The 26,808-nt window shown below is 41.8% G+C and overlaps 6 protein-coding genes across 14 annotated transcripts; 4 read left to right on the top strand and 2 right to left on the bottom strand.

The window, feature by feature from the left end:
- Nucleotides 1–2,348: 2,348 nt before the first annotated feature.
- LOC103984465 (cyclin-P4-1-like) lies at nt 2,349–3,775 on the top strand. Its single transcript, XM_009401961.3, has 2 exons — nt 2,349–2,708; nt 3,382–3,775. The coding sequence occupies exons 1-2, from the start codon at nt 2,365–2,367 to the stop codon at nt 3,656–3,658; spliced, it is 621 nt and encodes a 206-aa protein (XP_009400236.2). The 5' UTR covers nt 2,349–2,364; the 3' UTR covers nt 3,659–3,775.
- Nucleotides 3,776–5,905: 2,130 nt separating this feature from the next.
- Nucleotides 5,906–6,741, bottom strand: LOC135638788 (putative glycine-rich cell wall structural protein 1). Its single transcript, XM_065152192.1, has one exon. It carries the CDS (start codon nt 6,534–6,536, stop codon nt 6,033–6,035), a length of 504 nt encoding a protein of 167 aa, XP_065008264.1. The 5' UTR covers nt 6,537–6,741; the 3' UTR covers nt 5,906–6,032.
- A 1,617-nt stretch (nt 6,742–8,358) lies between these two features.
- LOC135638787 (ethylene-responsive transcription factor 1A-like) lies at nt 8,359–9,816 on the bottom strand. The gene has a single exon (XM_065152191.1). It carries the CDS (start codon nt 9,218–9,220, stop codon nt 8,618–8,620), a length of 603 nt encoding a protein of 200 aa, XP_065008263.1. The 5' UTR covers nt 9,221–9,816; the 3' UTR covers nt 8,359–8,617.
- Nucleotides 9,817–10,361: 545 nt separating this feature from the next.
- LOC103984466 (ethylene-responsive transcription factor 5) lies at nt 10,362–11,421 on the top strand. The gene has a single exon (XM_009401963.3). It carries the CDS (start codon nt 10,521–10,523, stop codon nt 11,184–11,186), a length of 666 nt encoding a protein of 221 aa, XP_009400238.3. The 5' UTR covers nt 10,362–10,520; the 3' UTR covers nt 11,187–11,421.
- A 2,229-nt stretch (nt 11,422–13,650) lies between these two features.
- On the top strand, nt 13,651–16,723 carry LOC135638786 (deSI-like protein At4g17486). Of its 5 annotated transcripts, none has more exons than XM_065152189.1 (4): nt 13,651–13,957; nt 14,974–15,261; nt 15,344–15,424; nt 16,388–16,723. In XM_065152189.1, the coding sequence occupies exons 1-4, from the start codon at nt 13,804–13,806 to the stop codon at nt 16,525–16,527; spliced, it is 663 nt and encodes a 220-aa protein (XP_065008261.1). In that variant the 5' UTR covers nt 13,651–13,803; the 3' UTR covers nt 16,528–16,723. The 5 variants fall into 5 exon arrangements, with proteins under 5 accessions (XP_065008261.1, XP_065008259.1, XP_065008262.1 ...); XM_065152187.1 differs by having other exon boundaries at nt 15,338–15,424; XM_065152188.1 differs by having other exon boundaries at nt 13,652–13,957; nt 16,385–16,723.
- A 589-nt stretch (nt 16,724–17,312) lies between these two features.
- On the top strand, nt 17,313–26,808 carry LOC135638785 (transcription factor-like protein DPB). 5 transcript variants are annotated; one of them, XM_065152182.1, is made up of 9 exons: nt 17,313–17,949; nt 19,066–19,145; nt 19,351–19,394; nt 22,984–23,055; nt 23,138–23,278; nt 23,395–23,463; nt 25,329–25,427; nt 26,008–26,078; nt 26,336–26,808. In XM_065152182.1, the coding sequence occupies exons 1-9, from the start codon at nt 17,711–17,713 to the stop codon at nt 26,568–26,570; spliced, it is 1,050 nt and encodes a 349-aa protein (XP_065008254.1). In that variant the 5' UTR covers nt 17,313–17,710; the 3' UTR covers nt 26,571–26,808. The 5 variants fall into 5 exon arrangements, with proteins under 5 accessions (XP_065008254.1, XP_065008256.1, XP_065008253.1 ...); XM_065152184.1 differs by having other exon boundaries at nt 17,318–17,949; nt 22,984–23,046; XM_065152181.1 differs by having other exon boundaries at nt 17,320–17,949; nt 23,132–23,278.

Below are 26,808 nucleotides of genomic sequence, written 5' to 3'. Positions count from 1 at the left end.
TGATGTCACTAGGACCATGTTATGCTTTGTGCTCCTTTTATGACTTGAACATAAAAAGATATTACAGACTTGAACAAGTCTGTAGGTGCCAAGGTTGATCGAGAGCTCCTACACTTTTTCTTATGGATGTGATTCTGGTCCTCCTTTTTTTGCCTCTGAGTTGTCTATAAGATATCCTGCTGATAATTAGAGTCATCTGGAGCTTGTTGGGTATCTGAGACAAGCCATGTTGTGTTTTCAGGACCTTGTCTGAGACAAGCCCCATTTTGTATTTTGTCACTTGTGGCATCTAATTCAGTATCTTTTCTCTCTCTCTCTCTCTCTTTCTTTTTTTTTGTTTCTTTCTGTCCACCTTGGTATTTTAGATTTCTGAAAATAAAAAAAATCTTTTTGTTTGATAGATGAAATATACTTCAAAATGTATACCTTCATGTTCATAACTGTTTTTGAATTTTTGAACTCTCTCGAAAAACAATCTAATCTTACTGTTGTTGTACCAAAAACAATCTAAGAGCGTGAAGCATCCAAGAGAATGCCAGCTTGAGATGGACTTACTTCGCAAGACATGGATACACTGATGACCACCTCAACCTATCCATAGAAGGAAATCAGCAGCTTGTGTGTCCACAACATTGATGGGAATTCCTGCACTGCTGCTGGCATTCCCTGGTCCACACCTTCACCGTGGCACGAGCAAAAGATGCTGGCTGCTTTCTTGACCCGGAGTGGTTCAAATGCCTCATTTCATACGATCTTATTAACTGACATGCCATGTCGAGTGCAGAAAATGGATTGCTAGCCATGTATTATTGGGCACCAGAATGGCATTAGGACCTGCTCTGTTCCAAGCAGTAGGAGTAAAAGCCAAGAGGAAGAGGCTGCTTGTTTTGGTAGTGTCCACTGTTCACCTGAGGTCATGAAGTAATTTGATGATGGATGCAGCCTGACAAAATTCACCGTGAAGAGTGACAAGTCCAGAAGATTTGAGTCGCATGGCAATGCTTGTGTCCAAATTTCAAATCGATTCACCAAGATATCAAACTCCAGCTGTTGTCTTTGAATCTTTGGCAGACTCTGCAAGGTTTGACTCGACTCATTGTCCGATGACAGTAGCAGCTCACAAGATAAACACACTGGAGTGAAGGCAGATTTCTCATCTGACACTGGTATTAGAGAGTTTGAGTTAATTGGTATATTGGAAGGATTAGGATTTCATTTGGCTGATGTACCACGATGGACTGTGATTTTGGTGGTATCGGGTGTTGTGACAACATGGCATCAACCAAGTGGAACTTTGAATTTGAACTTAGAGAGAGAACTGTTCGACCTTGTGAACAATCAAGATCAAGTAGGATGCAGGTGAAGGTTGAAGAATCTTTGAGGCAGATATAAAGGTGTCTGATTCACTGTTGGCCAATCTTGAGCTCTCATTACTGGAGAGACCTTCAACATCTCAGCTCTCTTCGAAGAGAATAGACCTCAAACCTATGTCATTAATTCAATCATCAAACATATTGGAGGAGATTTCAACCTTTAAATGAGGCCATTCAATTTGCAGAAACAGATTTATGAATCATAAAAAAGGACATTCATCACAAGGGAGAAGGAAAGAAAGAAAGAAAACAGAGACATTCACCACATGGTGGGATTCATGTTTGTGCCATCTCTTCTTCTAATCTTGGGGGTTTTATGAGCTCATCTACCCACTTCGACAGCAAAGGACAAGGACAACTCATCCTTGCAAGCTTTATGTACTGTGCCATGCTTCTTTGCCACCTTGTCATCATAATCTATCTTGCAAGCATGAGTTCATGATCCATTCCGAAGCAAGTCTGCTGTTGTTGGCTTTGGTTAAGCAATTCAAATCAACAAGTAAGAGTTACATTCCTACCAGACTTGTGCTGTACTGTCTTGCCCTTCAACTCTTCCATCATTTGCCTTTCTCATGCAGCCCAACCCTGAGATCATAGACTCTGCTCCTTACTGAAGACAAGGGCTTAAGATATGATATGATATGATCTGGGGCTCCTTTTCAATCTTTTGTTGGTTGGTGAAAGGAAAGAAATGATTCCAAATGTAAACCACCTGTCTCTCTCCTTGTACTGATTCAGTGGTGAAGTCGAGCCTGTCACAGAATTTAGTTGAACTCAATAGTTAGATTACAGCAAATCTTGTGGTAATTCCTCGTAGTAATCCTGTCATGTTCTGTCTTCCAAGAATCTATCTGCCAAACCAAACACCTTCACATGGATTTGGATCTCTTGGTGAGTCAAAACTATCTCATCTCTCTCTCTCTCTCTCTCTCTCCATATATATATGTATATATATAAGGACATGGACTTGTCTGTCCCAAGAGAGGCTCCAATGGCGGAGCTGGTGGAGGAGGCCCATCCAGTCCCCGGAGTGGTCTCCGTGCTGTCCGCCATCCTCGCGCGGGTGGCGGAACGCAACGACGCAGCCGGCCGCCCCGTGTCGCCGGGCCACCTCGCGTCGGCCTTCCGCGGGCTGGCCAGGCCGGCCATATCGGTGAGCGGCTACCTGGAGCGCATCTTCCGGTACGCCGGCTGCAGCCCCGCGTGCTACGTCGTCGCCTACATCTACCTCGACCGCTTCGCGCGGCGCCACCCGGCCGCGTCGTTCGACTCGCTCAACGTCCACCGCTTCCTCATCACCAGCGTCCTCACCGCCGTCAAATTCATGGACGACATGTAAGTGGTGCTCCTACGTTGAGCCGATTCCTGTACTTAGTTTCGCATGAAGAGCTTGGTGAATGGATTCACTGATGCTTGAAGCGATCCAAATAGTGTTGTTCGCGGGCGTTCTTGCTCTGTGATTTGGGGAGATGATGAAGTTTCTCCTTCTCTTTCTTGCAGAAGCTATTAGATTCTTCCAAAGCTGCTATGTCTTGCCGAATTCTTGCATGATTCTAATTCCATTGACTAGCATCACAAGTTCCTCCTCTTGTAATAGATCACCTCACTTCTGACAGGTTGATTCTTATGTAGATCTAATTTTGCTTTCTTTGGTCAGTCTTCAGTCAAGATCATGTCTGTTGTTAGATTTGATAGCTCTGATGGTATGACTTGGATCTGCCAACTTCTACAGTAGCAGTTGCCATCACAGAATATTACATGAAGAAAGGAAGTTTTCATCAGGACCACCTAAACGAAGGCCATTGGCATGTTCATGAAATGGAATTCAAGTGAAACATCACACCTTACATTGCAAGCCAACCAGAAGTTCTTGCATTGATCCTTATGTTGAAGCTTCTTTTTTAGTTCTTGTTGGCAATTGACATGCACCTAACAGTTCATCCTTCACTTGCTTTGGCTTCTCTATCATGCTCGCTGCAAATGATCGTTTCTCTGCATATGTGTGCAGATGCTACAACAATGCATACTTTGCAAAGGTCGGAGGGATTAGCTTGATGGAGATGAACCACCTAGAAATCGACTTCTTGTTCAGCATCGGCTTCGAGTTGAACGTAACTCCTGCCATCTTCAGCTCCTACTGCTCAATTCTCCAGAGGGAACTGTACCTGCAGTCACCTCCTCCCCCTCCTCCTTCCACAAACCTGCATTGCTGCTTGACAGAGGATGAATCCAGCAGCCGCCAGCAGAAGCAAGGAGCCGTTCAGCTAATATTCTTTGGCACATAGTGTAGTTTCAATCAATCTGTGGCTATAACCTTTGTCCTCTATCCTTCTTCACTTTGGCAATGGCGTGTACAGAATTTGGTTCCTTGTTGTCAGAGCATGAATACATCTTTTTCATCACCTGCTGAATTCAGATCTGAGTTACTGTTGCATGGTCACCGACAGGTTCATGGTTGGCATGATTTGAAGTAGATGGAGCCATGGCCTCTAGGTGCATGTTACATTGTGTCAACCACTACAGCAAGGGTGATAGCTGTGAGACATTGGGATTTGGATATGCTATGGTCTATTCTATTCTCTGAAGCCATTTGTAGGTTGACATCCTGCTAATTTTTGTGTGTGTAAAGAGAGCAAGTGTGCCCCTCAAATGCTGCACCAAAAGTGCATGGGCTAGTGGGGGAGAAGGCATGGATTTGGAACCATGGCACTTGGCTAAACAATGAAGGAAAGCAGGTGGCCATGTGAGCTCTCTCTCCCAACATGTTATCCCCACATGGCACTCAAGTTTGTGATCCACACTTGGTTCATCTGGCTTGTGTGTGGGGTACTCCATTGCCTTGGGGTTGGATCTCAGCTTGTGGTCTGAGATGGTGAGATGATTCAGTGTGTGTTTCTCTATGTTCTTTCACAGTATATTAGTTTGGCAATTTTAAATTTTTAGAATTACTTATCATCTCAATCAAATTATTTATCATCATATTCCTATATTTCCTTTTTCTCATTTACATATAATAGCATCATGTATGATTAATTAAAATTATTTATATGATATTTGTTCTTCATTCATACCTAGCATTATATATCTAGATTTTACTCCTACATCAAGTCTAAATTTTAAAAAATTATATTCATATTTCTATAGTTACGAAAGTAAAATATTTAGGTTCATTTATCCTAACGTCGTCAATTTTATTAAACGGAAACACGAAAATAAAAGGTAAAAAAATAATGTTAATTTTACTGCGGATAATGACATCGCCGATGATCACGAGTGATTATTGTGGATAAAGAGAGTGACAGCGAGAGTTGAGAGTTGTTCTGCATTTGTGTCGATGTCATTGTAGTTGCAAGCAATGAAAGGATCGCTCGACATTTGCATCAACGTCAATGCAATTATTGAGTGATAAAAGGGCCACCAATACAAATGTTGAGCAGTGTCACTTTGCATTTGCATCAACATCGATACAATTACTAAGGTGCGAAAGAGCCATCGTTGTAGATATTGAGCGATGTTGATCTACAATTACGTCTGCATCAACGTAGATGTATAACGACTCTTACTTCTCATCGTCACTCTTCTCATCCACAATAGTCCCTCGCGACTCAATAATGTCATCGTTTGCTGAAACATTAAAATTATTTTTTTTATTATTTATTATTTATTTATTTTTATTGATAAAATCAATAACTAAATAAATAAATTTAATAATTATATGGATGTTAATATAAGTATTTAAAATGCAGAGATCGAGGTAACTAACTACATGATAATATGTAATAAGTCTAACTTAATTATAAATTAGTTGGAGATGGAAATATTGAAGATAAATAACTATATGAGATAATATATAATTAGCCCAAATTAATTGTTCGTAAGAAGAGTTACATATGTAAATAGAGAGAGAGAAGAGAGATGCATATGCATGCATTATTTATACTTTAACGTGCTAGCTTATTAGAAAATTGCCTCGTTCTTAGAATGACTCGATATATCAATTTCTTATAAACAAGAAAAGTCTTTAATTACAACATCTTTGTCATTCATACAAGACATGTGCCTTGCACCATTTGGATGTGAATATATTAATTTTGAGCCGTGCCAATGCTTAAAATGAGATATGAGACGGATTCTATCACTTAAAGTCTAATACTCCCAAAATAATTTGCTGCAAGATTATACCAAGTATTATGCAATACTTTCTAGTTTGTTAACATTTATCCTGAAGAATTTTCTTTTGTGAGGTTGTGCTTTTGTAAACTGAGTGATTAAGATACATAAAATAATTAGAATAGTTTCTAATTAGCAGGTTTTTTGCTGGGTTTGTGGACCAATCATTAATTAAGTGGCTCTCACAAGTCAACAACAAATGAGATGGCGTTGACTTGCTCCTCTACGAACAACAACATGTCTTCACATATAGACAGCATGCTTCTCATTTAACGAACCCTCTTTCCTCCCACTTTGCTTATTGTTAGTGCATGTTGCTATCTCCATCGGAACATACACTGCTGGTCAACACTTGTCAGGGCTGTCCAACTCAATCGTCCTTCTTTCTTAACTAGATTATATATATATATATATATATATATATATGACACAACAATCAGAGCATCTGATGAAGAAGGAAACGTTCTTGCATTCTCAGGACATAGGTCCCTAACAACAGTTGTGATCCCAGTACTGCGGCGGCCGGCCGCCGCGGAAGCTCCAACCGCCGTCGCTACCGCCACCGCCTGCACCATAGCCGCCACCCTGTCCTCCAGAGCCGGCGCCATAGCCGTACGCTCCTCTCTCCGGCTCGCCCTCGCTGCCGCTGCCGCTGCTGCTGCTGCCGGCGCCGTAGCCGTAGCCGGATGACGATCCTGATCCTGATCCCGATCCAGTCCCGTACCCGAATCCATACCCGGAACCCTCCCCGTTCCCCCCCGGAGTTTGGCTATGGCCGGAGCCATATCCCCACCCCTTCCCGGGGCTGGACCCCCACGCCCAGCTGTAGTCCCAGCTGCCACCGGGCCCGGAGCCGCTGCCGCCACCATGAGCACCACCACCACCCCCGGCGTCGGGGGGCGTGTCCGCGTCGGCTGCACCTTCCATCTTACCCGGGAAGGAGGAAACCGAGAACGGGAAAGCAAGCAGGAAGAAGAGGAAGAGGATGGCCATCTGAAGTTGCCTGCTTACTTCCTGTGTGTGCCATGGTGTGGTATTTATAGGTGGATGTGTGAATCCATATGACACCGAATGTTTGGATATTTTGCATGTCGATGTATTCCATCGTCAAACTTCCACCACCGCCACCTTATCAGGTTAGAGATGAAGGCAATTCATCTGGCTCTTCCCGTGTTTCTTCCTGATGCTTCTCCGCTCACAGTGTCCGGACGCATCCTGCCTCAGCTAGCCCTGGGATGGGGGAATTGGGGATGGATGTGATCCATATCTTGAGGTCGTGGTGGTGACGCATGCTGCCGCTGTCGCAGTCTCATGAGAAGTGATCCACCAAAAGAGGTGCCGTGTCAGTGCTCGATGCATGCTTGCACATAATGGTGGCAGTCGGGACTTGGAGGCTGATCTTTCTTTGACTCTGTTCGATCGTGGACGTTGACTCCCACTTCCCTCGCTGCCACGTAAGATTTGCATGCTCGATTTGGATAAAGGTGGCAGCCGCAATATTTATCGGATCCGGATCAAGAGTAACCCGGATCCGAACTGGCCCAACTTGAATGATGGACAACATGGTCTGCACCATTCGGTGTGATAAGAGGTGACGAGGACGGCGACATCGGAGCTCTGCTACGGTCAAGCCTTCTGTTACAGTGATTGATTTGCTTTCTTCCGCCTCGACAATATCATGTGCCATAACATAAGAAAACTCCGAGTCTTCTTCATGGAGCTTCAAAGAAGATCTTAGTATCAAGGTCTGAGGTCACAAAATCCCACACAAGACTTGTGCATTCTTGCCCTTCTCCCTCGTCTGCCTAAACTGGCCATGCTCAGAAAGGGAAGATAAACATGGAACCTGCAGTTCAAGACTTGGGACCATGTCCATCTTCTTTGACCCAAGCTACTTCTGCCCATTGTTCCAGTGCTGACCATGGAATGGAAATCTCATCGAAGCATTGTTCTTTTGCTAGGGTGGGATAGCTGTTACATCCAAGTTGCCAAGTACTACAGTAGCATGAATGGCTACTGCAGAAGCTATAGGTTCCTACCATAAGATGTGGTCTGGATAAGAAAGAAATCTGGTATCTTAGGATGATTATAGTACTATATCTCAGGGTGGGCTCTACTCAGATCTTGAGGCAGTGTTGACAAGATTACTATCTGAAATCTGGTAACTTAGGATGATTATAGAACTATATCTCAGTGTGGGCTCTACTCAGTTCTTGAGGCAGCAGTATTGACAAGATTATTATCTAATTGCCTCTTGTAGGCCAAATACTGCACATGCTGCTACTCTCTTAGGAGCTGTTCTAAGGTTACACAGTGTTCAAATCCAAGTGGCTTAAGATAATGTTTCTCCAAATCAGCACAAAAATTTTGAATTGTTTCTGAGCTAGAAAAATCATGATTAAGATGATGAAGTTGTGCGACATCAAAAGCAAAGTTTATGCTGCTATCCTTTGGTCAACAACAATCTCGAGTTGTTTGTGGGCCAGCTGATGTGCCACAGTATCAAAATCGAAGCCTTTCACTAACTCACTTGGGAAGAGAGGAGAGGAAAGCACACAGACCAGAGCTGATAGCATGTCATCTCTTTACCATATCCAACATGCTGGTTCTTGTCTTGGTATGCTGGAATCCATTTGTTGCATGGGCGGATCTGATCAGTGGCCAGGGGAGCTCTTGTCCCCTGGCTTCTCTGAACTTTGGATCGCATATCCACCACTTGTTGGATGTTACTTGACAGAACAAAGGGAACATGGATAAGATCACAATGCTATTTACTGGTATTAAGATCAAACATGATGACACTAAAAATCTAAAATTGATGAACAAAGATGGTTGATTTGCTATAATGTTTTTGCACGGAAAAAGAGAAAGAAAGAACAATGAACAGCAAATCAAACACAGCCATCGACTCATGGCATTCGCGTTTATTCTACTTCGCAAAGAACACATATCCATGAGGCTTCATCCACACATCCTTCCACTATTGCCATCTTCTTAGCTCACCAATAGATTGCCGACATGTGCCTTAACTGATACCGGAACCGAACCGAGGGACGAAGCTGGAGAAGACGACGTTATGATGGCCGCCGCCGCCCCTTTCTTCCTCCTCTTGGATGAGGCCTTTTCTGAGGGAGAGTTATCAGGAGAGGAGGAGTGATAGAGTCCGGCGCGGCCTCCGCCGACCCGACCCGCAGTGGGTAGTTGAGCAGCGCGCGGGAGCCGCGCATCCTGAAGGCGGCGCGGTCGTAGGCGAGGGCGGCGTCCTCCGCGGAGCCGAACGTCCCCAGCCACACCCTGGCCCCGTTCCTGGCCGGGTCCCGTATCTCCGCCGCGAACTTCCCCCACGGCCGGCGCCGCACCCCCCGGTACTGCCTCCCCGGAGCCGGCGCCGCACTCACCGCCAGGGTCTCGCCAACGTCGACGGGTACGGCCGAAGAGGGCGTCCATCCGTGGCGGAAGGCGTCGGCGAGGGCGTCGTAGACGACCATATCGTCGGGGTCGTCGAGGCGGAAGGGGAGGCCGTCGGACCACTGGTCGGCGACGAGGCGTCCAAAGCTGCAGCTCCGGTGGCAGGCCGGCGCGGGGAAGCAGGAGTGGTAGGGGCCAGGTTCGGGGTCGCCGGGTAGATGGCGGCGGATGGAGTCTAGGAGGGCGAGCTCGGACTCGGGGCTACACATCTGGGCGCGCGTGGTTGCAGGCGAGACTTCCTCTGCTTCTGGTGTTGGGATGTGGCGGGAGCGGGAGATGGCTTTACAGAGCGAAACAAGAGACGTTGTTCAATAAATTCATATGGTGAATTCAAGCATATGCTGTCATGATAATAACATATATTACGTTAAATCGTTTTGGTAACAAATGATGGGCATAAAATATGATGAAGATGAAGAGAGAGTAGGAAAGTGGATATTTACAGCCTTGGTCTTATCCAAAATGGCTTTTTCCTCTCGAATTGGGTGGACACTCTCTCTAATGGGGGATTGGAGATCTCAATCTGAGGTAGTGGTAGCCAAACGATAGTATTCTTGTCGACAGTCTGCAAGTTGCATAGGTGAGTAGCCCTGTGGGTACTATGGACCATGGACATGAAACAAGGAAGGAAGATGATGGAAGAGAGAACAATGGGGAAATGATAGAACTATGGGATCATTTAGGCAATAAGATGAAGGATTAGCAAACACGATGCCGAGTCGCACGGTGGTTGCGATGCAGAGATGAGTCTGACCCGGCGACGAGTCAAGCCCTCCTCAGCTTTGCTCGACTCTTCCACCGTCAAACGTCGCCGCAGGTATGAAGCGGAGGAGACGAAAGCTTTGACGGCTCTCTTAGCTCGATGCAGTTAAATTGAATGCGCCGAACCAAATCCATTGACTACGTTGAAGCAGTGAGATTACGTGGGCACTCATTTATTGTTGTGAAGATCAACAAAGTCAACCGTGTTGTGAACGCATACACTTCATTTGATGCATGTGCTTTGTGCAGTCGGTGGAGTAAATGGAAAGTGTATGTGAACGCATGCTCTTCAAACGTTGCATGATTGAGGAGAACCCATGCAAACATAGTGGGGTTGCTTAGAATAACAATTAATTGCCGCCAAATTAATTTAATTTCCCCTATTTTATAAATAATTTTCGGTTGGGTATCGGAATTATATTTTCTTTTTTGATCAATTTGGTACGACTTCGGCCGCGACTGGAGGACGTGGCGGCGGGCGTTCTATGGGCGCGCAGACGTCGCCTTAGCGTACCTTTTCGATTCGCACTTCGCTTTCCCGGCGTCGACACGACATTGTATGAGACCGAGCAACGACCCCGGCCACTCCGAATCCACGGATGGACTCCCGCCGTGCGGCTTCGAGGAAGCACCATGGCCTTGTAATTGGCGATCTATAAGTAACGACGACGACTGCTCTTCCACCCACCTATCTTCCACCGCCATCACCAGCCTCTCGCTCTTGTCTTCTCATCCTCTATCCGACTCATGGCGGCGTCGAACGGCCGCGGCAGGGACCCCACCCTCGACCTCATCCGCGACCACCTCCTCGCCGACCTCCCGCCCACTCCCCCGTCATCCGTCCTGCCCCCGCCGATCCCCTTCGCCCGACCTTCCCTCACCGTCGCCCTCCCCCTTGCGCGCCAGCTCGACTGGGCTGATGTGCCGCCCACGGCGAACCGGGGCGACGGGAGGCGGTACCGCGGGGTCCGGCGGCGGCCGTGGGGCAAGTTCGCGGCGGAGATCCGCGATCCCAACCGTCGGGGGTCCAGGGTCTGGCTCGGGACCTTCGACACCGCCGTGGACGCCGCCCGGGCGTACGACCGCGCCGCCTACCGGATTCGCGGCCGCAAGGCCATCCTCAACTTCCCCAACGAGGTCGGGTGCTCCGGCCGCTGGGCCACCGCTCCTCCTGCGCCGCCTGAGGCCGGAAAGAGAAAGAGAGAGACGGCGGTACCGGCGAGAGGGATCAAGAAGGAGAGCTCGCCGGAGTCTGAGGTTGTGGAGCCAGGGTGCGTCCCCTTGTCGCCGTCGAGCTGGAGCAGCGTGTGGGGCGGCGAGGAGGCGGACACGGAGGGGCTGTTCAACGTGCCGCCGCTGTCGCCGCTATCTCCGCATCCACCACTGGGGTTCGCGCAGCTCCTGGTGATCTGAGAGTTGACAGGTCAAACGCTGCGATGCTTCACGTTGCTTGGGAGCGGGAAAGAAGACGTACAAAGAGAGAGTAATCAAAGGAGAACAAAACGATACATAGCATGGTCTGACAAGGATGTAAACATAAGCATGCTTGTCGAGGTATCACGGCAGGTTACATAGTGTTGTTGTTCTTGTGTACATCATCTACTACTGTAGCTTGGAGGATACAAGAAAAATGTTAGATTGGAATCCATTATTCATTTTCCTATACGCCATGCACAGTTTCATCTTAAAATACACTCAAATGGAATTATGCTTGTGGTAGTATTCTATTTCTAATTTGCTTTTCATTTTTTCCTTCTTTTGGTTGATTGAAACCAGCTATTATCTTGGTGAATGAGAGATTTGAGAGCTTGATGTCCAAATTTTGATTCGAAAATTGAGTATGAGGATATCTAAATTCTGTATCCAACTCCAATCCAACCAAAATGTTAAGATTGAATTCACATGTTGAATCCACAAGCTCATTGGTTTCATATCTGGATTCTTCACAAGCAAATCTGAAGGATGCAAATAGCTCAAATGGCAACTTGTATTATTTTCTTGAAGGATTCCCTTTGATTTCTCTACAGTAACAAGTAGCTCATCTGTTTGTGCAAGAGCAATGCATTCATATTCTACCTGCTCCTAGCGCCTGCACTGACCATGCCATGATGCCACCTAAAGAGAGTGGGTTGATAACACCGAGTTCCCTTTTCTTCATTGTGGAAACATATATGTATCTCCTCAGAGTTAATGCAGTAGCCTTTAGAATTCTTTCACTAGAGTCTGAAGATTAAGTGGTTGCATTGGAGCCACAGTCTGTAGGATTTGACTTGTTCCCATAGATCCAATATCCCACTGTCTCCTTTCCCTTGTCTTCATCCTCTCCCAACTGCCTCATAAAGGAAGCTAGCCGATGGCAGCAAAGTATGGCATGAAATCATAATGGAGAAGAGAACAACAAAAAGGCACAGATGCTTTGACTGTTCTATTTCTAGATTACGCGATGGGGAGGAGGATGTCAAGGCTTTCGATTCAATCTGTGAACAAGAAAACGCAACTGTATATTATTATTATTTTCTTAAAGCCTGAGAAGGAGGTGACTTTTGCAGCAAAAACTACAGAATATGAAATATATTAGATTCATGAATCTGTAGTGTCACTATATATATTATATGCTAACTTTGACAATGTTATTTAGCAATAGTTGACCATTGCTGTCATCCCACACAGCAACGAGAAAAGTGTTTCTTTGTGCGTGTGAAGCACTCTGATAATTTTTTATCTTAGGATAAACACACTCCAAATCAACATATTATAAAAACCGACCCATCTTTTACTCTTCTTCTCTCCTCTCTCTTCGTTTCTTCTACAGAACACTAAGCCATGGCCACCTCAACTTCCATTTTCCTCCTCTTCTCTCTTCAGTTGCTCCTCCTCTGCCACAACTCTTGAGCCCAGATAGACTTTGGCCAGCAAGTTATAGGGGAACCGTGGACGAGCGAACGCCATCTCAGTCGTATGAACCAATATCGAATCGAGAGGATTACTCCTCTTTTGACATATTATCATTTCATAAAGTTATGTTCGAATTATCATGATCTATATAATTTTTTTTAATTCCGAAATATGAATTTATCAGGATTTTTTATTCATGAAAAATATACTTTGAATTTAATTCTTCACAAATATGTTTAGATTATTTAATATTGTATTTATAATAGTTGCATGTTTTAAATCTTTATTCTGACAAAAAATTCAAGTTTGAAACTATTAGTCTGCGATTTATAAGCTTTCTGCAAAGAGGAAAAAACGAAATGAAATTGAACTGAAACAAAGGATTTGAGTTTGGTCGCATTGGGACTCTGTCCTCAGCCAGAGCGCTGGGTGGACTCGGTCTGGTTCGGTTAGGCCCGGGTGCCAATCCGAACCAGACCCGCGGTTCGGTCCGGCGTGACATGGAGCCTGCGGCGCGGGCGGGTCGAACCGGCGGCCAGGAGGCCCTGCAAGGTCGAGAGGTCAGGGCTGATGCGGCTCGGCTCGGCCCGATGTAACACATTGGGCTTGATTGATTAGATGAGTTTTAGGGTGATCGTAAGAGTACTCGGTAGGTTTAGTTAGATTCTACGAGTGGGTCCCGCAGCGTGAACGGTCCACGTGGGAGAATATGATCCATCGTCCGTCGTTCTGATCGCGGTGCCATCGAATCCTTTAATCCGCCGAAATCCGATTCCGTGGGAGCCCGGCCGGACGAAGTGAAAGTGTCCCCTGTCGCACCCGAGGCAGGGAACAGAGTTCTGCTTATTTAGATCATCTATCGCCACGTTGGAACCATAGTTGTTGCAATGAGACAGGGCGAAAGGCTGTTCCCTGCCATTATCGCGCCAGGGGATCAAGGCAGGGAACGTTGGAACCCAGTTCGGACCCCTTTACTCTCCCATCTTCTCCTCCTCCTTGTTGTCCAATCCAACCCGGAAGCCTCTCTCTCTCTCTCTCTCTCTAATTTCGTGGTTCTGGGAACCGGGACGTCGAATTGAGGCGTCGGAGATGTGGAATTAGGGTTCCTAACGTTGGTTTGCCGAGTCGGATAAACATGCTGTCAGGATCTCCTTCCGAGAAGGGTCTGCGCAACGGGGGCAGAGACGGGTGCGGGAGGACGCATCTCTACTTGAATGTTTATGATCTCACACCGATAAACAAATACCTGTACTGGTTTGGGCTCGGAGTCTTCCACTCTGGGATCGAAGGTGCGTCATCATCCCCGCAAGATCTCGTCGGAGTTTAGGAATTAGGATATCATTCGGTTCGATTCATTTCTTTCATCGTTTAATTCATGCAATGCCAATTGTACAAATATTTCCTGCTTCCCTGTCGCGCTGTGAATGTTTGCGACTCTGCTAAATTGACCTAGAAGTACTTCCTGGTTATAAAATATGTTCAATTAATGCTGTTTTAGCAAACAAAGATGTTTGATGAATGTTAAAGGAAAGAAGCATTCATCACACAGTTGTTTATTCTTTAGTTTCAACAATTTTCTAGGGAGATCCTAATAAGTATTCATCACAAAGCTTTGGATCAAAAGCTTTTTTTGATACAAAGTAAATGCATAGCTTAACTATTATCTAAGTAATTAGGAACCATGAAATTATTTAGTTGGTTTACTGTCCCTAAGAAAACTGATCAAATCTATCAATTTGTCGGAATTGATATTTATGTTCTCGTTGAAAAATTGGGCCTTGGTTGACTTGGACATCTGATCTGCCTATCGAGTTGGTTCGTTAGTACTCTTTGCTCAACGATCACTGCAAATTCTTTCCAAGTCCACAGTAATTGTTTCTGGTGTTTTTACTGCCATTTGTTTGGAACTCCGAGCAAACCTTGTGCTTTTGTTACTTTGTTGAATAGAATCTTAGTGCAATCATCTTGGTACCAATATGCTCTATTTGTTCCCTATCTCGGTTTCTTCTCTATCCCTCATGATATACATGGAACTCTTTTGGTTTTATAATGGCATCTAGTCAGGTATGGACTCGTAATTTAATAGAATTCTGTCTATATTTTTGAACTAACCTATTTGACCCTTGTATTAATTAATCAGTATGGTGGATACTATAGTTCCGAATTTTTCTTGATGGTAAAAGTTCTAATAAACAAGTTTTTGCCCTATATCTTCCTGTAAGTCCTGCTTGATATTGTCTCATAGCATGTTGGTTTAATCCTGCTCTCTGTTTCCATAGCTTGCTCATTATACTTTTGCATGTAGTTCATGGACAGGAGTATGGATTTGGAGCACATGATTACCCGTCTAGCGGAGTCTTTGAGGTGGAACCGAAAAGCTGTCCTGGTTTTATCTTCAGACGTTCTGTGTGGCTGGGTACCACTGATATGTCTCGCTCAGAGTTCCGCATACTTATTGAAGACCTTGCGGGGAAATATCATGGTGACACCTACAATTTGATCATAAAAAACTGCAATCATTTCACAGATGAAGTTTGCATGCATTTGACCGGAAAGTCTATTCCTGGATGGGTGAATAGACTTGCCAGATTAGGTTAGTATCTATTTCAAAACATGCTCCCTGGTTCCATGGAAATATGTAGGTATTGATTCATTTGGGGATTGGGAAGTTTCAGGATCATTCTTTCGCTGTATTATCCCAGAAAATATTCGGGTTTCAGCAGTCGGACAATTACCAACTCATCCAACTTGTTTTGGTGAGTTTGAATCATTGCGTGTTTCGTAGTTTGGTTTTCTTTTTTGTTGCAACTATTTATGCAATAATCATCAAGTCCTTATGACCAGTTTGAGAATGGGGCAATTTCAATACACAAAATAGCAAAAAACAAGTTCAAGAGAACAACAATAATATGTTAGTCTATTAGGGTCTTTCAAATACACTAATCTTTCAAAAAAGTTTGCAGTGATTAACTATTCATTTATATTACTTGTACTTTTCTATTACCAACTGGTGCCACCTAAATGTTGGCTCAGAATGATCTCATTTTAAGTTTTTGAGGTAAATATCTTATGTTTCTCATTACTTTAAGGTAGATTCATCTTGTGGATATGAATGTTATAAACTTCTGAATATTTTGACATATAAATTCAATTAAGTATTTTTTTTTATAGTCTGACCATAGAGAATAATTTTTATTGCTAAACAAAGAACTTGAACTTACTTATTTGGTCATTCTTATTTCTTGGACATGCTGTCCATGACTGCTAAACATTCTCATGTGCCAAATACCTCACTCTGACCTACAAACGAAAAACAAAGGCTTTTTTTTTTTCAATGCTGGTACTTTGAAACAGCCATGTTTGAAAACTTTTGATTTGGTTTTCCCTACCTTAAGAAGCATAAAGTTATGAACTTAAGACTAACAACTAGAAAAATTCTAGTGAAGTACAATTCCAGATTTACATATTGTTCTTTTTCTTCTCCGTATCATTCCACTGTTTTACTATCATTTTTCAAGTTTCATCTGTGTTAATTTAATGTGTCATCATGCAAGAAAGAGTGTGAATTAATAGTTTACTCAGAAATACCAACTAAAGCAATGTCCTTGAAATTTATGTTTCATGTGGGGTGCATGGATCAAATTGAAATTAGCTTTCTTTTTCCATGTTGTATTATCAACTATCATTTTTCTAAAGAAAACTATATTATATTTCAGAAGATGACTTCGATTCATTTTCTTCGTCATCAATCGAGGACAGTGATGAGGAAGATGCAGATCATCACCTCATAAAGCGACCAAACATTGATTTTGTGCATTCAAGTGATGAGCCACTGAGGCTTGCAAGGGATGTCATGTGACTTTTTTGCCTGCTTCCTTGTCTTTGCATCTGTTTCTAATTTAACCATCAGTTTTACATGTAAAAAATTGTTTGTAATCAATCTTCTTTGTGACTCATGTTACAAAGTATTCACATCTACTGTGTTCTATTGTATTCTTTTCAAATATATGAAGCATGGATGCCTTGTCTGGCCTTCTGCGGCTTCTTCTTTATCATCTCATGTAGAGTTACTGTCAATACTCTTCAGTGTCATGTTTTGCTTCCTCAGTGTCAATATGTGGTTAATGTTTCTTATTAGATAATCTATACAAGTTTTATCTAACTATTTGACAATTACCTGAACACACATCAATAATCTTTTTTGATAAATTGTTGTACAAATTTATTCCAGTTTTCCTTTTTTTTAGGTTTTGGGTTGCTTCAAAGAGATTGAACAGGATTATCTTGACATAGTTGGAATATATAACTTTCCAAGTAAGAACAGCAAGTGGCTTATGAATATTTTTGACTAGTAGGCTATTCTTCAGCTATATGTCCATCCATTCAGTAATAAGAAACATGAATAAGATGTTAACTAAATATAACAAAGAAAAATCACAAAAATAAATTTTCTCGCTTTTCTTCCATTTTTCCTTTATATGTTAAAGCATGAAAAGTCCAAGAAAATAGATTGGGAGCATTATACATTAGTATTAACTTAAACGATTTTATATTAGGGGAATAAATGGACAGTATTAACCTAACTGAGATCTTGACCGAGCGCTGGTTCGGTCAAACTCGGTATGCATACGGTTTAGGCCCGAGGCAACTCGTTCCTTGACAAGCTGTCCCCTGTTTGCGAACATCCCACCAAAAGACGCTTATCCTAATGATACCCTTATCCAATCCTGCACTTCCGACCATTACATGATCTCGACCGTTCGTTTTGAGATTGGGATATAGGCGTGTCAGGGTTAAGAGACCGTTTATTCTGGTTCCCACTCGAATGCTCCACGAGTCAGTCAAAAGATGTTAATAACCCGCTCGCGGTAGCATCACCTCCGGTGCGCGACCTTTCGGAAACTGCCTCCCACCCGGTCATAAGCATACAACGCCCCCATCTTTTTCGATCTTCCCCTGTCTCGTTGTTAGGGTTTCTCCCGCTTTGTCCATCCGTTCCCCGAACCCCTCCCGCGATCTCCTGCTCGCCTGCGATCGCGGAGATGGACGAGGGGAGCAAGAGGACGGCGAGCTTCCGCATGGCCCCCTCCGGCGGCCGCTCCTCCCTGGGTGCGCCAGCCTTCTCCGGCGGTCACTCGGCCTCCACCAGCGGCAGTGCGGGTTCGCCTTCCAGCCGGAGTGAGCCGACGGAGACGAATCCCGCCAGTGAGAGCGCCTTGGTCAGGCTGAACCACCTCGATATCCATGGGGGCGACGAGGGAACGCCCGTGGGGGCCGTCAGGTGAGGGGTCAATTTCGTTTTTAATTCGTTGTTCCTGCTTGGAATTGTTTGTGTCGACGAACAGTTTTTTCGGACTAGTGGGTTGGAGTAATGAGAGATCATGATGCCGCGGTTAGGGGCGTGGTGGTTGAGTGCGTATCGTGCGAGTTTTATCAGGTTGGGGTCTAAAATTATGCTTGATTGATATGATTCTACATGGGTGTGCTCATCCCTATCGTATAAAAATACCATATATTCTTTTTGTATCCATTTATGCATTTTGCATTAGGAGATTAGACGGAACACAATGTCCATTTGCTTTGATACTAGAGAAGATTGTGGATGTGAAGATCTCAGATGTCTAGGATTTAGTTTCTTTATTTGGAATAGAGTGTCTGAAACAAGAGTCTTGAGGTTTGTTATTTAAAATTTTGCCTTTTCTTATTAAAACACTTTGGTATCCTTCATGAAAGAATGTTGTTGTTCTATGAAGAATGGACAGTTCAAAATGCTCACCATGTCCTCGTCCTGCCCAAGTTAGACAACGACAGTTGTTAGACACTTTCCAACATGTGTCAGATAATTCAGAACATATTTGTGTTCTTTGACCATGTACACTTATATATGTTGATGTACAATATATATGCAAGACAACCAACCATTGATGTAAGGTTTCAAAATCTGTTAATATTTGGAACATGGAAGTTTAGACTTTTGGCTTACTCCTTCAAGTCATATGTATGTTTTGAAGTACAATGTTGAACATTTGCTACTTATGTGAATGGTTGTTTTCCTTTTTCTATGTTTCACATATGATGATCATATATTGCTTATATCATGCAAAACATGAAATCAAACTAACCTATGAGAATATGCATGTATTAACTGCAATGTATTTTCCCTATCATGCCTTAAATAAGATTTGCAGTATTGGCATGTCCATCCTATGTCTATGTCTATGCTTCCTAGATGTTGTTAGAAGATAATGAGTTATCTGAACTATGCCCTCATGGATTCACAATAGCTGTTACAAATTGATAATTATAGTAGACCTGTTAACATGAGCATGGAATTATCATAAGAAAATTTGTTTCCTTGTGATTACCAATGAGTTTGATGATATAATGATTCAAACAGTGGTAAAAAGAAAAAGAGGGGTGCACGAGCGGTTGGAGGTGATAAAAGTGGTAGGGGACTCCGACAGTTTAGCATGAAAGGTAAATGGAAATCCTTACTCTATATACTTAATATCTATTCTTTTCCTAATTCAATCTCAAGAAGATGATATGAAATGAGTGTTGAAACTTTGGGATACCTTACGAGTGATGCTGTGTTGTTCTTAGTATTTGTTGATGTGAAATGAGTTTGTGTTTGCTTTTATTTATTTATTTATATTGAAACTATGCCCTTTGATCTATTTAGTTTGTGAGAAGGTGGAAAGCAAGGGAAGAACCACTTATAATGAGGTATAAGTTATTTCATTATTTAATGAAAGCTCATTGAGTATAAGTTATTTTATTTTTCAAGTTCAATTAGTTATTTTAATTGATAAATAAAGATCTTTAATTTACTTAGTTAGACTATTTTATTTTTTGAGTGACAGATGATTGTCCATTGTTGTGAGTTGTTTTTTATTATGTTAAATAGCTTGAGGTTTTTGTGGATTAAGCCATAGATAAAATTTTAAATAAGGTAGATTTTGGATGTAGAGACACTTCTTGGAGTTCACACAAAAAACAAATATGTTATCTCATTATAGGTATTTGTTTATCGATCAGCATGACTAATTAAACTTAAAAAAATAAAATAATTAATATTCATTGAACTTTCAATAAATAACTTGTACTTTATAATAAGTGTTTCATACATTGCTTTCCACCTTCTCACAGACTACGTTATCAAAGGATATAGTTTCAATAATTTTGATGAAAAATAAATGGGTTAAAGTTCATTTTAACCCTTGTAGCTTTAGCCATGACCTTTTAAGCCCTTATGGTTTACTCGTGTATAAAATAACCCCTAAATTTTAAAAAATTTAGCATATAAGCCTCTCTCGTCAAGTTTGAGTTAACAGACGTTAGAGTATGCTTACATGGCATGTTGACTTACAATAAATCATTAATATAATGACACGTGTAATTTAAGTTTAAGAAAAAAAATTGAGACCACCATCAATGGCGGGAGGAGGCGTCATCGTGGAAGCGACCAGCAGCAACAGCATCAAGTTGTTGTTGCCTAGCGTACGCACACAGCCTCTCCTACGTTGATGACGAGTTCAGGAGCTTCCGGTCTTGTCTCAGGTTGATGTGCGTCGACCAATCCGACACTAGGCACATAGTGGTCTCTTGGTCCTTCTTCCTCCTCATGGGCGTTTTCATCCCCATCGCCTTCCACTTCGTCCTCTTCTGCGCCTCCACTTGCTACTCCTACGACGTGATGTTCCAGTTCTCCCTCGCCTCTGCCTCTGGCCTCTCCAACCTTTACTGCTTCGCGAGGGAGGTGGCTTACAAGGTATGGTGGTACTCGTCGGGATCGGAGTGAGTGTCATTCGCAGTGGTTGGCAACACCATGGTGGGTGACATTGTGGCATGCGCCCTGGAGTTGGCAAGTGACATCCGGTAGATCTAGCTCGTTAGCTCCACGGCGTATGGCACCATGTCGCCCACCACCACGAACGACACCCGCTCCGATCTCGACGAGTGCCACCATACCTTGTAAGCCACGTCCCCCGCGAAGTATGACATCACGAAGACGAAGAGCAGGCAGAAGGAGTGGTTAAGTTGGTCTATGTAGCCCTCCTTCACCCACTCGCTCTCCTCGACCAGCTTGTCGAGGAAGAGGAAGCAACGGATGAAGGCGGAGAGGCAGAGGTAGGAGGGGCCGAGGTGAGGGAGAGCTAGACCACCACGTCATAGGCGGGGTGGGTGGGGGCGTAAGAGAAGACAAAGTAGGAGGCGGTGGGAACGAAGATGCCTAGGAGGAGGAAGAGGGACCAGGAGACCACTGCGTGCCTAGCGTCAGATTGGTCAATGCACATCCACGTGAAGCAGGATCGGATGTTCCTGAGCTCATCGTCAGCGCGGGAGAGACTGTGTGCGTACGACGCCCTACTAGGCAGCAGCGGCTTGGCTCTGCTGTTGGTGGTTGTTTCCATGACAATGCCTCCTCCTGCCATTGATGGAGGGCTCAGTTTCTATTTTAAACTTAAATTTTATGTGTAATTATATTAATGGTTTATTGTGAGTTAACATGTCATGTAAGCATAATTTAATGTCTATTAACTTAGACTTGACGGGAGGGATTTATATGTTACTTTTTTTTAAATGTAGGGGTTATTTTAGACGTGAGTAAACCATAAGGGCTTAAGAGGTCCATGGCCAAAACCATAGGGGCTAAAATAAACTTTAACCTAAAATAAATAAATAGGTAAATTAAAGCAAGCAACGGTCAAAATTCAGTGAATTAGCAAATACAAACTAATTTCATATCAATAAATACTAAGAACACTACTTCTTTGCTTAGTAATGTGAATTTTATCTCTTTGCTTAATAGAAGTTAATATTAACAATTAAGAGTTATTAATAGCATTAGTTGGAACTGATTTAGTGAAGAAAGTTTTCTGAACTTTATATGTTCTTAATTTTTCTAACTAACTACGAGAAATACAATTTGAAATATTCTACAAGTGAGGGATTATCCATCATTTCATCATAATAAGAATAGAAAAACAAAATGTTGACAACCAACTATCTTAATGATTACCGAAAGAAATAAAAATTTATGGAACTTATTAAGAAATTATCAAGTTTAACAATTATGTCAACTTTATTAAGAAATTATCAACTTTAGGTCATCAAACCTAGGTCACCAGATCACATTTTCATTTTCATTGACAAAGTTAAAGATTTGTAGCCTTAGAAGCGTCACCTAGGATCATATCCACATAGCCAAGGATGCCGATGCAGAACCATTTTCGAGTTGTTGCGCCTTCCTATGTTCCTAGATCATCGTGTCTTGTGCCTCCATCTCCTGGATTGTTGTCTCTAAAACTTCAATCTCCTTTCCGTTCTCCTGGATCACTCTCTCTAAGAACCCTATCGACGGTCATTAGGAGACTATCGATGAAGGTGCAGGGCCATTGGCTCAACGACATCAAGCGTCGTCTCAAGGGCAACAGTTTTGGGAAATGATTTTGCATCTGCATCCTTGGTTGCATGGGAATCATCGCAGCTGTCTTGCTAAAAGAAGGGACCCCATTAGCCACATAAATGTGGCTATAGATCTTCAACTTTCTCAATAAAAATGTAATCTAGTGACCTAAGTATGATGACCTAGGTACTATGCTTCTAGAACACTATTGCTTGAATAACTTATAATTTTTTAGTGAGTTCCATTAGTTTTCTTATAAAAGTTTGTTTCTTTCGGTAATCATTAAAATGGCTAGGCATCAATATTTTATTTATCTGTTTTTCTCATGATGATATAATGGAAAATCTCTTACCTATAGCTTGTAGGATATTTCAACAATTTATTTTTCATATTTTGTTATAAAATTTAAGAACTTTCATTAATATCAAACACAAAATTCAAAATAATTTCTTCACTAAATCATTTTCAACTAATGCTCTTAATATTTCTTCAATTGTTATGTTAGAGAAATAAATTAATCTGTGAAATTTTCGTCTTCGCCACTTACCCTTTGTAAAAAAGGGAAAAAAAAGAGTCGAGGGATTTCAGTCATGCATGGTGGAACAATGTATCTTTGGTTCTGTTCTATCTTGTGATATTAGCTGTATGGGTCTCTTTGGCTCAGATATTGTTTTGGCAAAAGTTGATGTTCTTTGGCACAATCAGGTAGGTGCAGTGCAACTGTTTGCAACTGCTGCCTTTGCTATAGTATTTGATATATGCAGACCTGCCTTTTGATGTGAATGATGGTATAGTGATTATTAGCTACGTGCAAATTAGCTTTCTTAGAATGCTTTGCTGAGCTACACTATACTTGTTAAACTTAAATCCTTCAAACCTCATTTTTTTTTTAAACTTCTTTTTCAGGTTGCAGATGAACTTGTAACTGAATTTACTGATCCCAATAATAATCCGGGATCTCAAGATCAGGTAGCTAACGTATGGACTGGCCCATGGAAGATTGTACATTTGGTAGTGTTGTTTAATCTTGCTAAGCATTATGTCATTGGTTCAGCAACAGTATGAAGAGAAAAACATACGGCGGAGGGTATATGATGCACTGAATGTCCTCATGGCAATGGATATTATTTCTAAAGATAAAAAAGAGATACAGTGGAAAGGTTTACCTCGTACTAGTTTAAATGATGTTGAAGAATTGAAGGTTTGCATCTGTCCTGTGATTTTATCTTCTTGGATTCAATTTGGAGTGTTTTCAGCATACGCTGCAGTCTTCTGAAATGGCTTTAAGTCTTCTAATGATGAGTATATTCATCACAGGCAGAACAGATTGGATTGAAGAATAGGATTGAAAAGAAAACTGCATATTTGCAGGAATTGCAAAATCAAGTAAGATTACCTGTCCACAGTAATATTATTTGTGTTAGGCAATATTTCTGTCTGGAAATTGTGCTTATATCTTCAGATAGTGACCATCAGTAACTGATCTGAAACATGCATCATCTTGGGCCATCATTCTGTATGTACATCTTAGTTGTTTGAGTTTGTTCAGTAGTTGTTTAGAAACAATAAAGAAAATAAATGAACCTCACATTTTGATACCAACAAATCATCCTGTTCAGGGTAAAGTTGGTTTCTTCCATGTACCCCAATGAGTTTGTTTACTTTGTTCAAGAGTTGCTTAGGGATGGTAAAGAAAATAAATGCACCTCATTTTTTGGTACCCAAAAAATAATATTCCTGTTCATTCAAGAAAGAAAATACGGGTGAGATGATAGGAGCTGAATAAGTGTTAGTAGTTAGTTGATCCATAGTAAACTGAATGAGTGACAAGCTGAATTTATTTTATCAACTAATGATTTGCTGGTTGACTTTTGACAAAACCATTTCGACATGTATCTGAATAATAATATTAATAGATCTGTCCAATAAAAAGAATGTTTAGATTGAAAAAGAAATTTGAAAATGACCTTTTGAGCTTATGGATCAGAACAAAGATCAGCAACCACCATAGTTGGATTAAAAGTCTGGGACATACTAGAGCAGATTACTGAAAGAGGCCAACTGGCGCATGCATTGTCCCCCTTCCTCCACAGCTATTTTGCTACACAATGCAAACAGGAAAAGAGAGGTGAATAAGAAGATTTCAACAAGAGAAGATGTCGATGTTCTTATTACATATAGAAAACAAGCGTAAGAAAGGGTTCTTTTGGCACATCAAAGCTTTTGTGACTGCATGAATGATGACTCATGTAGCAAGAAGTATGAGAACAAGACATTTGGTTGATCTGAACCAGCTACCTGCAGTTCAACCAAGATTACTTACTTTTTAGGAACCTAAAAGAAGAGCAGCTGAGGGCATTAGAGAGCTAGGTAATGGTTGGTATTAATTTGACATGCTCTGATAGGAAGAATCAATGCTAAGCCTGGGAAAGCAACATCTGATGAAAGCTTCCTTATATTGGAAAACTAACAGAAAGTTTGTTGATGACAGCCAACTGATCCCTCTTGTAAAAGATATTATACTAGTTATTTGGCTCTGGATCAACTGGATTACATGCTCTGGAATCTTTGTAGGACAGTGAACCATTAGTTATTGTAATTCTTTATTCATGATTAACCGTCCGACATCCTAATATGTGCTTCCAATTGCTCAGAGATGCTAATATTTTCCGACTGAGTGTAGCTTATTCAGAAATATAGTCCTCCCAGTTTAACGGTATAGATTTTTTTTCCTTATGTTATGGAACCAACAAATTTCTACATTCCATGGTCTAAAGATCAAGCTTCCTGATTCAGAGATTGAGCATCCTGATCTTAAATTCAACAGTGGTCTTAATCATCCATAAAACTGCAATAAACTTAAAATATTTAATCCATACCTTCTAGATTCAACCCTCCATTCTGGTTCAGGAGCAGGGAAGTTGAATATAATTAAACATCAAATGAATGACCATAAGACAATAGAGGATTGTGGTCAAAATTTTGGTATGGACCACGACCACAAAGGGAGAAATGGCTCTATTATTGCAACTTCATCCATTATTAATGGTGAAGAAATTTTTTTAGCTTTTCTAAAAAGATCTTTAGGTGGCAAAATTCCTTCTGCCTGGTTTGAGTTGTTATGTCAGTTTGGGAAGTAATTCTAGTGGAAAATTTTTAGAACTTATAATTTCTATGTACTTTTAACTTAGTAATGTCTGAATTGTTTTTTGTTGATTAGGAGAGTTTTTTTTTCCCTATCTTTCTCCCAGTTCATAGGTCTCCAAAGTTTGGTCCAACGGAATGAACAGCTACATGGTTCAGAACATGTTCCATCAGGCGGTGTTGCTTTACCTTTTATCTTGGTCCAGGTACAAAATTTTGCAATCCTTTTCCTTGTTGCATATCAGTTTGAGTGGCTAGTGCAACGATATATAAAACACTCGTAGAAATTGAATCATTAATTGGCAAATTGTTTTGATAGATGAATATTTAAATGTTGACATGATAATTTGTGAGCTGATCCGGGTATAACAATTATTGAACTGTTTATTCTGATGTGCTTATACTTGGGACAAAAAACCAGATGGGTCAACTGGCCTATTAAGCTAGCATCTTTTTAGAAGGATGCCAGTATACAACCAAGCAACAGAGGCAAATTGGTGAGGAAGCTTTGTGGATTCCACATACAAAACAGTTTTGATATTTCAATGCTTTAAAAAAGATTTCACTAGAAACAAAACAAAAAGAATGTGTTCTTACTTTAACTAGAGATGTTTTACACAGAGCTCAATAACGGAAAAAGAATGTTGTACTTTTGAACATGAGGATCTAGTATTTGACAAGCACCAGACATTTTCTCTATTTATTTATTGCACGTACAATCAAGGCATAAACTGAGCTAATCTATAATTTGAATTTAATGTTTCTTTTCTGTCGGTTGGGAAACAGACTCGGCCACATGCAACAGTAGAAGTGGAAATTTCAGAAGATATGCAATTGGTGCATTTTGATTTTAACAGGTAACAATATAGGTTTATCTTTTGGAATTTTTCATGGTGTTATTCTTTGTTATTTAGCAGTGATTTTCATGGTCATTCACCTAGATTTCATACGCCTAGATTTTCATGGTCATTCACAAGTTATAAAGAGGAGATCCGTTGATACTCAAGATTTTGCTATATTACCTTATCTTTTCCAATGACTGCGGCATCGACCCCCTGCACACGCCCCACATTCTCTCCTTTACTGACTTTTTGTTTCAAATTATTAAATGCAGCACGCCCTTTGAGCTACACGATGACTCATACGTGCTCAAGGCAATGGGATTCTGTGAAAGAGAGCAGCATGATGGTGCTCTGGAGCCTAGTTCCAGTGGCGGTGACTGTTCTAGCATGATCGGCATGCATCAGTATCATACTTGGCAACCATCAAGGCCGAGTTCCATGGTTAGAATGACAACTTCCCCTCCTAAACCTGGAATCCTAAAAGCACGCGTGAAGAACGAACATTGAGCTGCCCTCCAATGTTGTCTCGGCGTGTTCCTTTTCTCTCCATTGGCCATTTCTTTTCATGTCATTGTGATGTAATTTTGTATTATCTTACGTCGCTCTCTCAATGTAATTGGTTGCAGCAGAGTTCTATAGCAATTTGTATGCACTGGAAATGTTTGTATTTTAATTATTTCATTCTGATTGTATGTCGACTCTTTCCAGTTAGAAAGCTCTCAATCCATATTGTGGCTTCGATTCA

The sequence above is a fragment of the Musa acuminata genome, chromosome BXJ3-5 (genome assembly GCF_036884655.1).
Source record: "Musa acuminata AAA Group cultivar baxijiao chromosome BXJ3-5, Cavendish_Baxijiao_AAA, whole genome shotgun sequence".
Taxonomy (NCBI): Eukaryota; Viridiplantae; Streptophyta; class Magnoliopsida; order Zingiberales; family Musaceae; genus Musa; species Musa acuminata.
This window is presented reverse-complemented; position numbering and strand designations above follow the sequence as displayed.

Coding starts and splice junctions, on each gene's coding strand:
- LOC103984465 (XM_009401961.3), top strand. CDS start 2,365: ATGGCGGAGCTGGTGGAGGAGGCCCATCCAGTCCCCGGAGTGGTCTCC. Junction 2,709..3,381: donor GTCAAATTCATGGACGACAT/GTAAGTGGTGCT, acceptor ATATGTGTGCAG/ATGCTACAACAATGCATACT.
- LOC135638788 (XM_065152192.1), bottom strand. CDS start 6,536: ATGGCCATCCTCTTCCTCTTCTTCCTGCTTGCTTTCCCGTTCTCGGTT.
- LOC135638787 (XM_065152191.1), bottom strand. CDS start 9,220: ATGTGTAGCCCCGAGTCCGAGCTCGCCCTCCTAGACTCCATCCGCCGC.
- LOC103984466 (XM_009401963.3), top strand. CDS start 10,521: ATGGCGGCGTCGAACGGCCGCGGCAGGGACCCCACCCTCGACCTCATC.
- LOC135638786 (XM_065152186.1), top strand. CDS start 13,804: ATGCTGTCAGGATCTCCTTCCGAGAAGGGTCTGCGCAACGGGGGCAGA. Junction 13,958..14,973: donor CTTCCACTCTGGGATCGAAG/GTGCGTCATCAT, acceptor TTTTGCATGTAG/TTCATGGACAGGAGTATGGA. Junction 15,425..16,384: donor AACTCATCCAACTTGTTTTG/GTGAGTTTGAAT, acceptor ATTATATTTCAG/AAGATGACTTCGATTCATTT.
- LOC135638785 (XM_065152181.1), top strand. CDS start 17,711: ATGGACGAGGGGAGCAAGAGGACGGCGAGCTTCCGCATGGCCCCCTCC. Junction 17,950..19,065: donor ACGCCCGTGGGGGCCGTCAG/GTGAGGGGTCAA, acceptor TGATTCAAACAG/TGGTAAAAAGAAAAAGAGGG. Junction 23,056..23,131: donor CTCAAGATCAGGTAGCTAAC/GTATGGACTGGC, acceptor TCATTGGTTCAG/CAACAGTATGAAGAGAAAAA.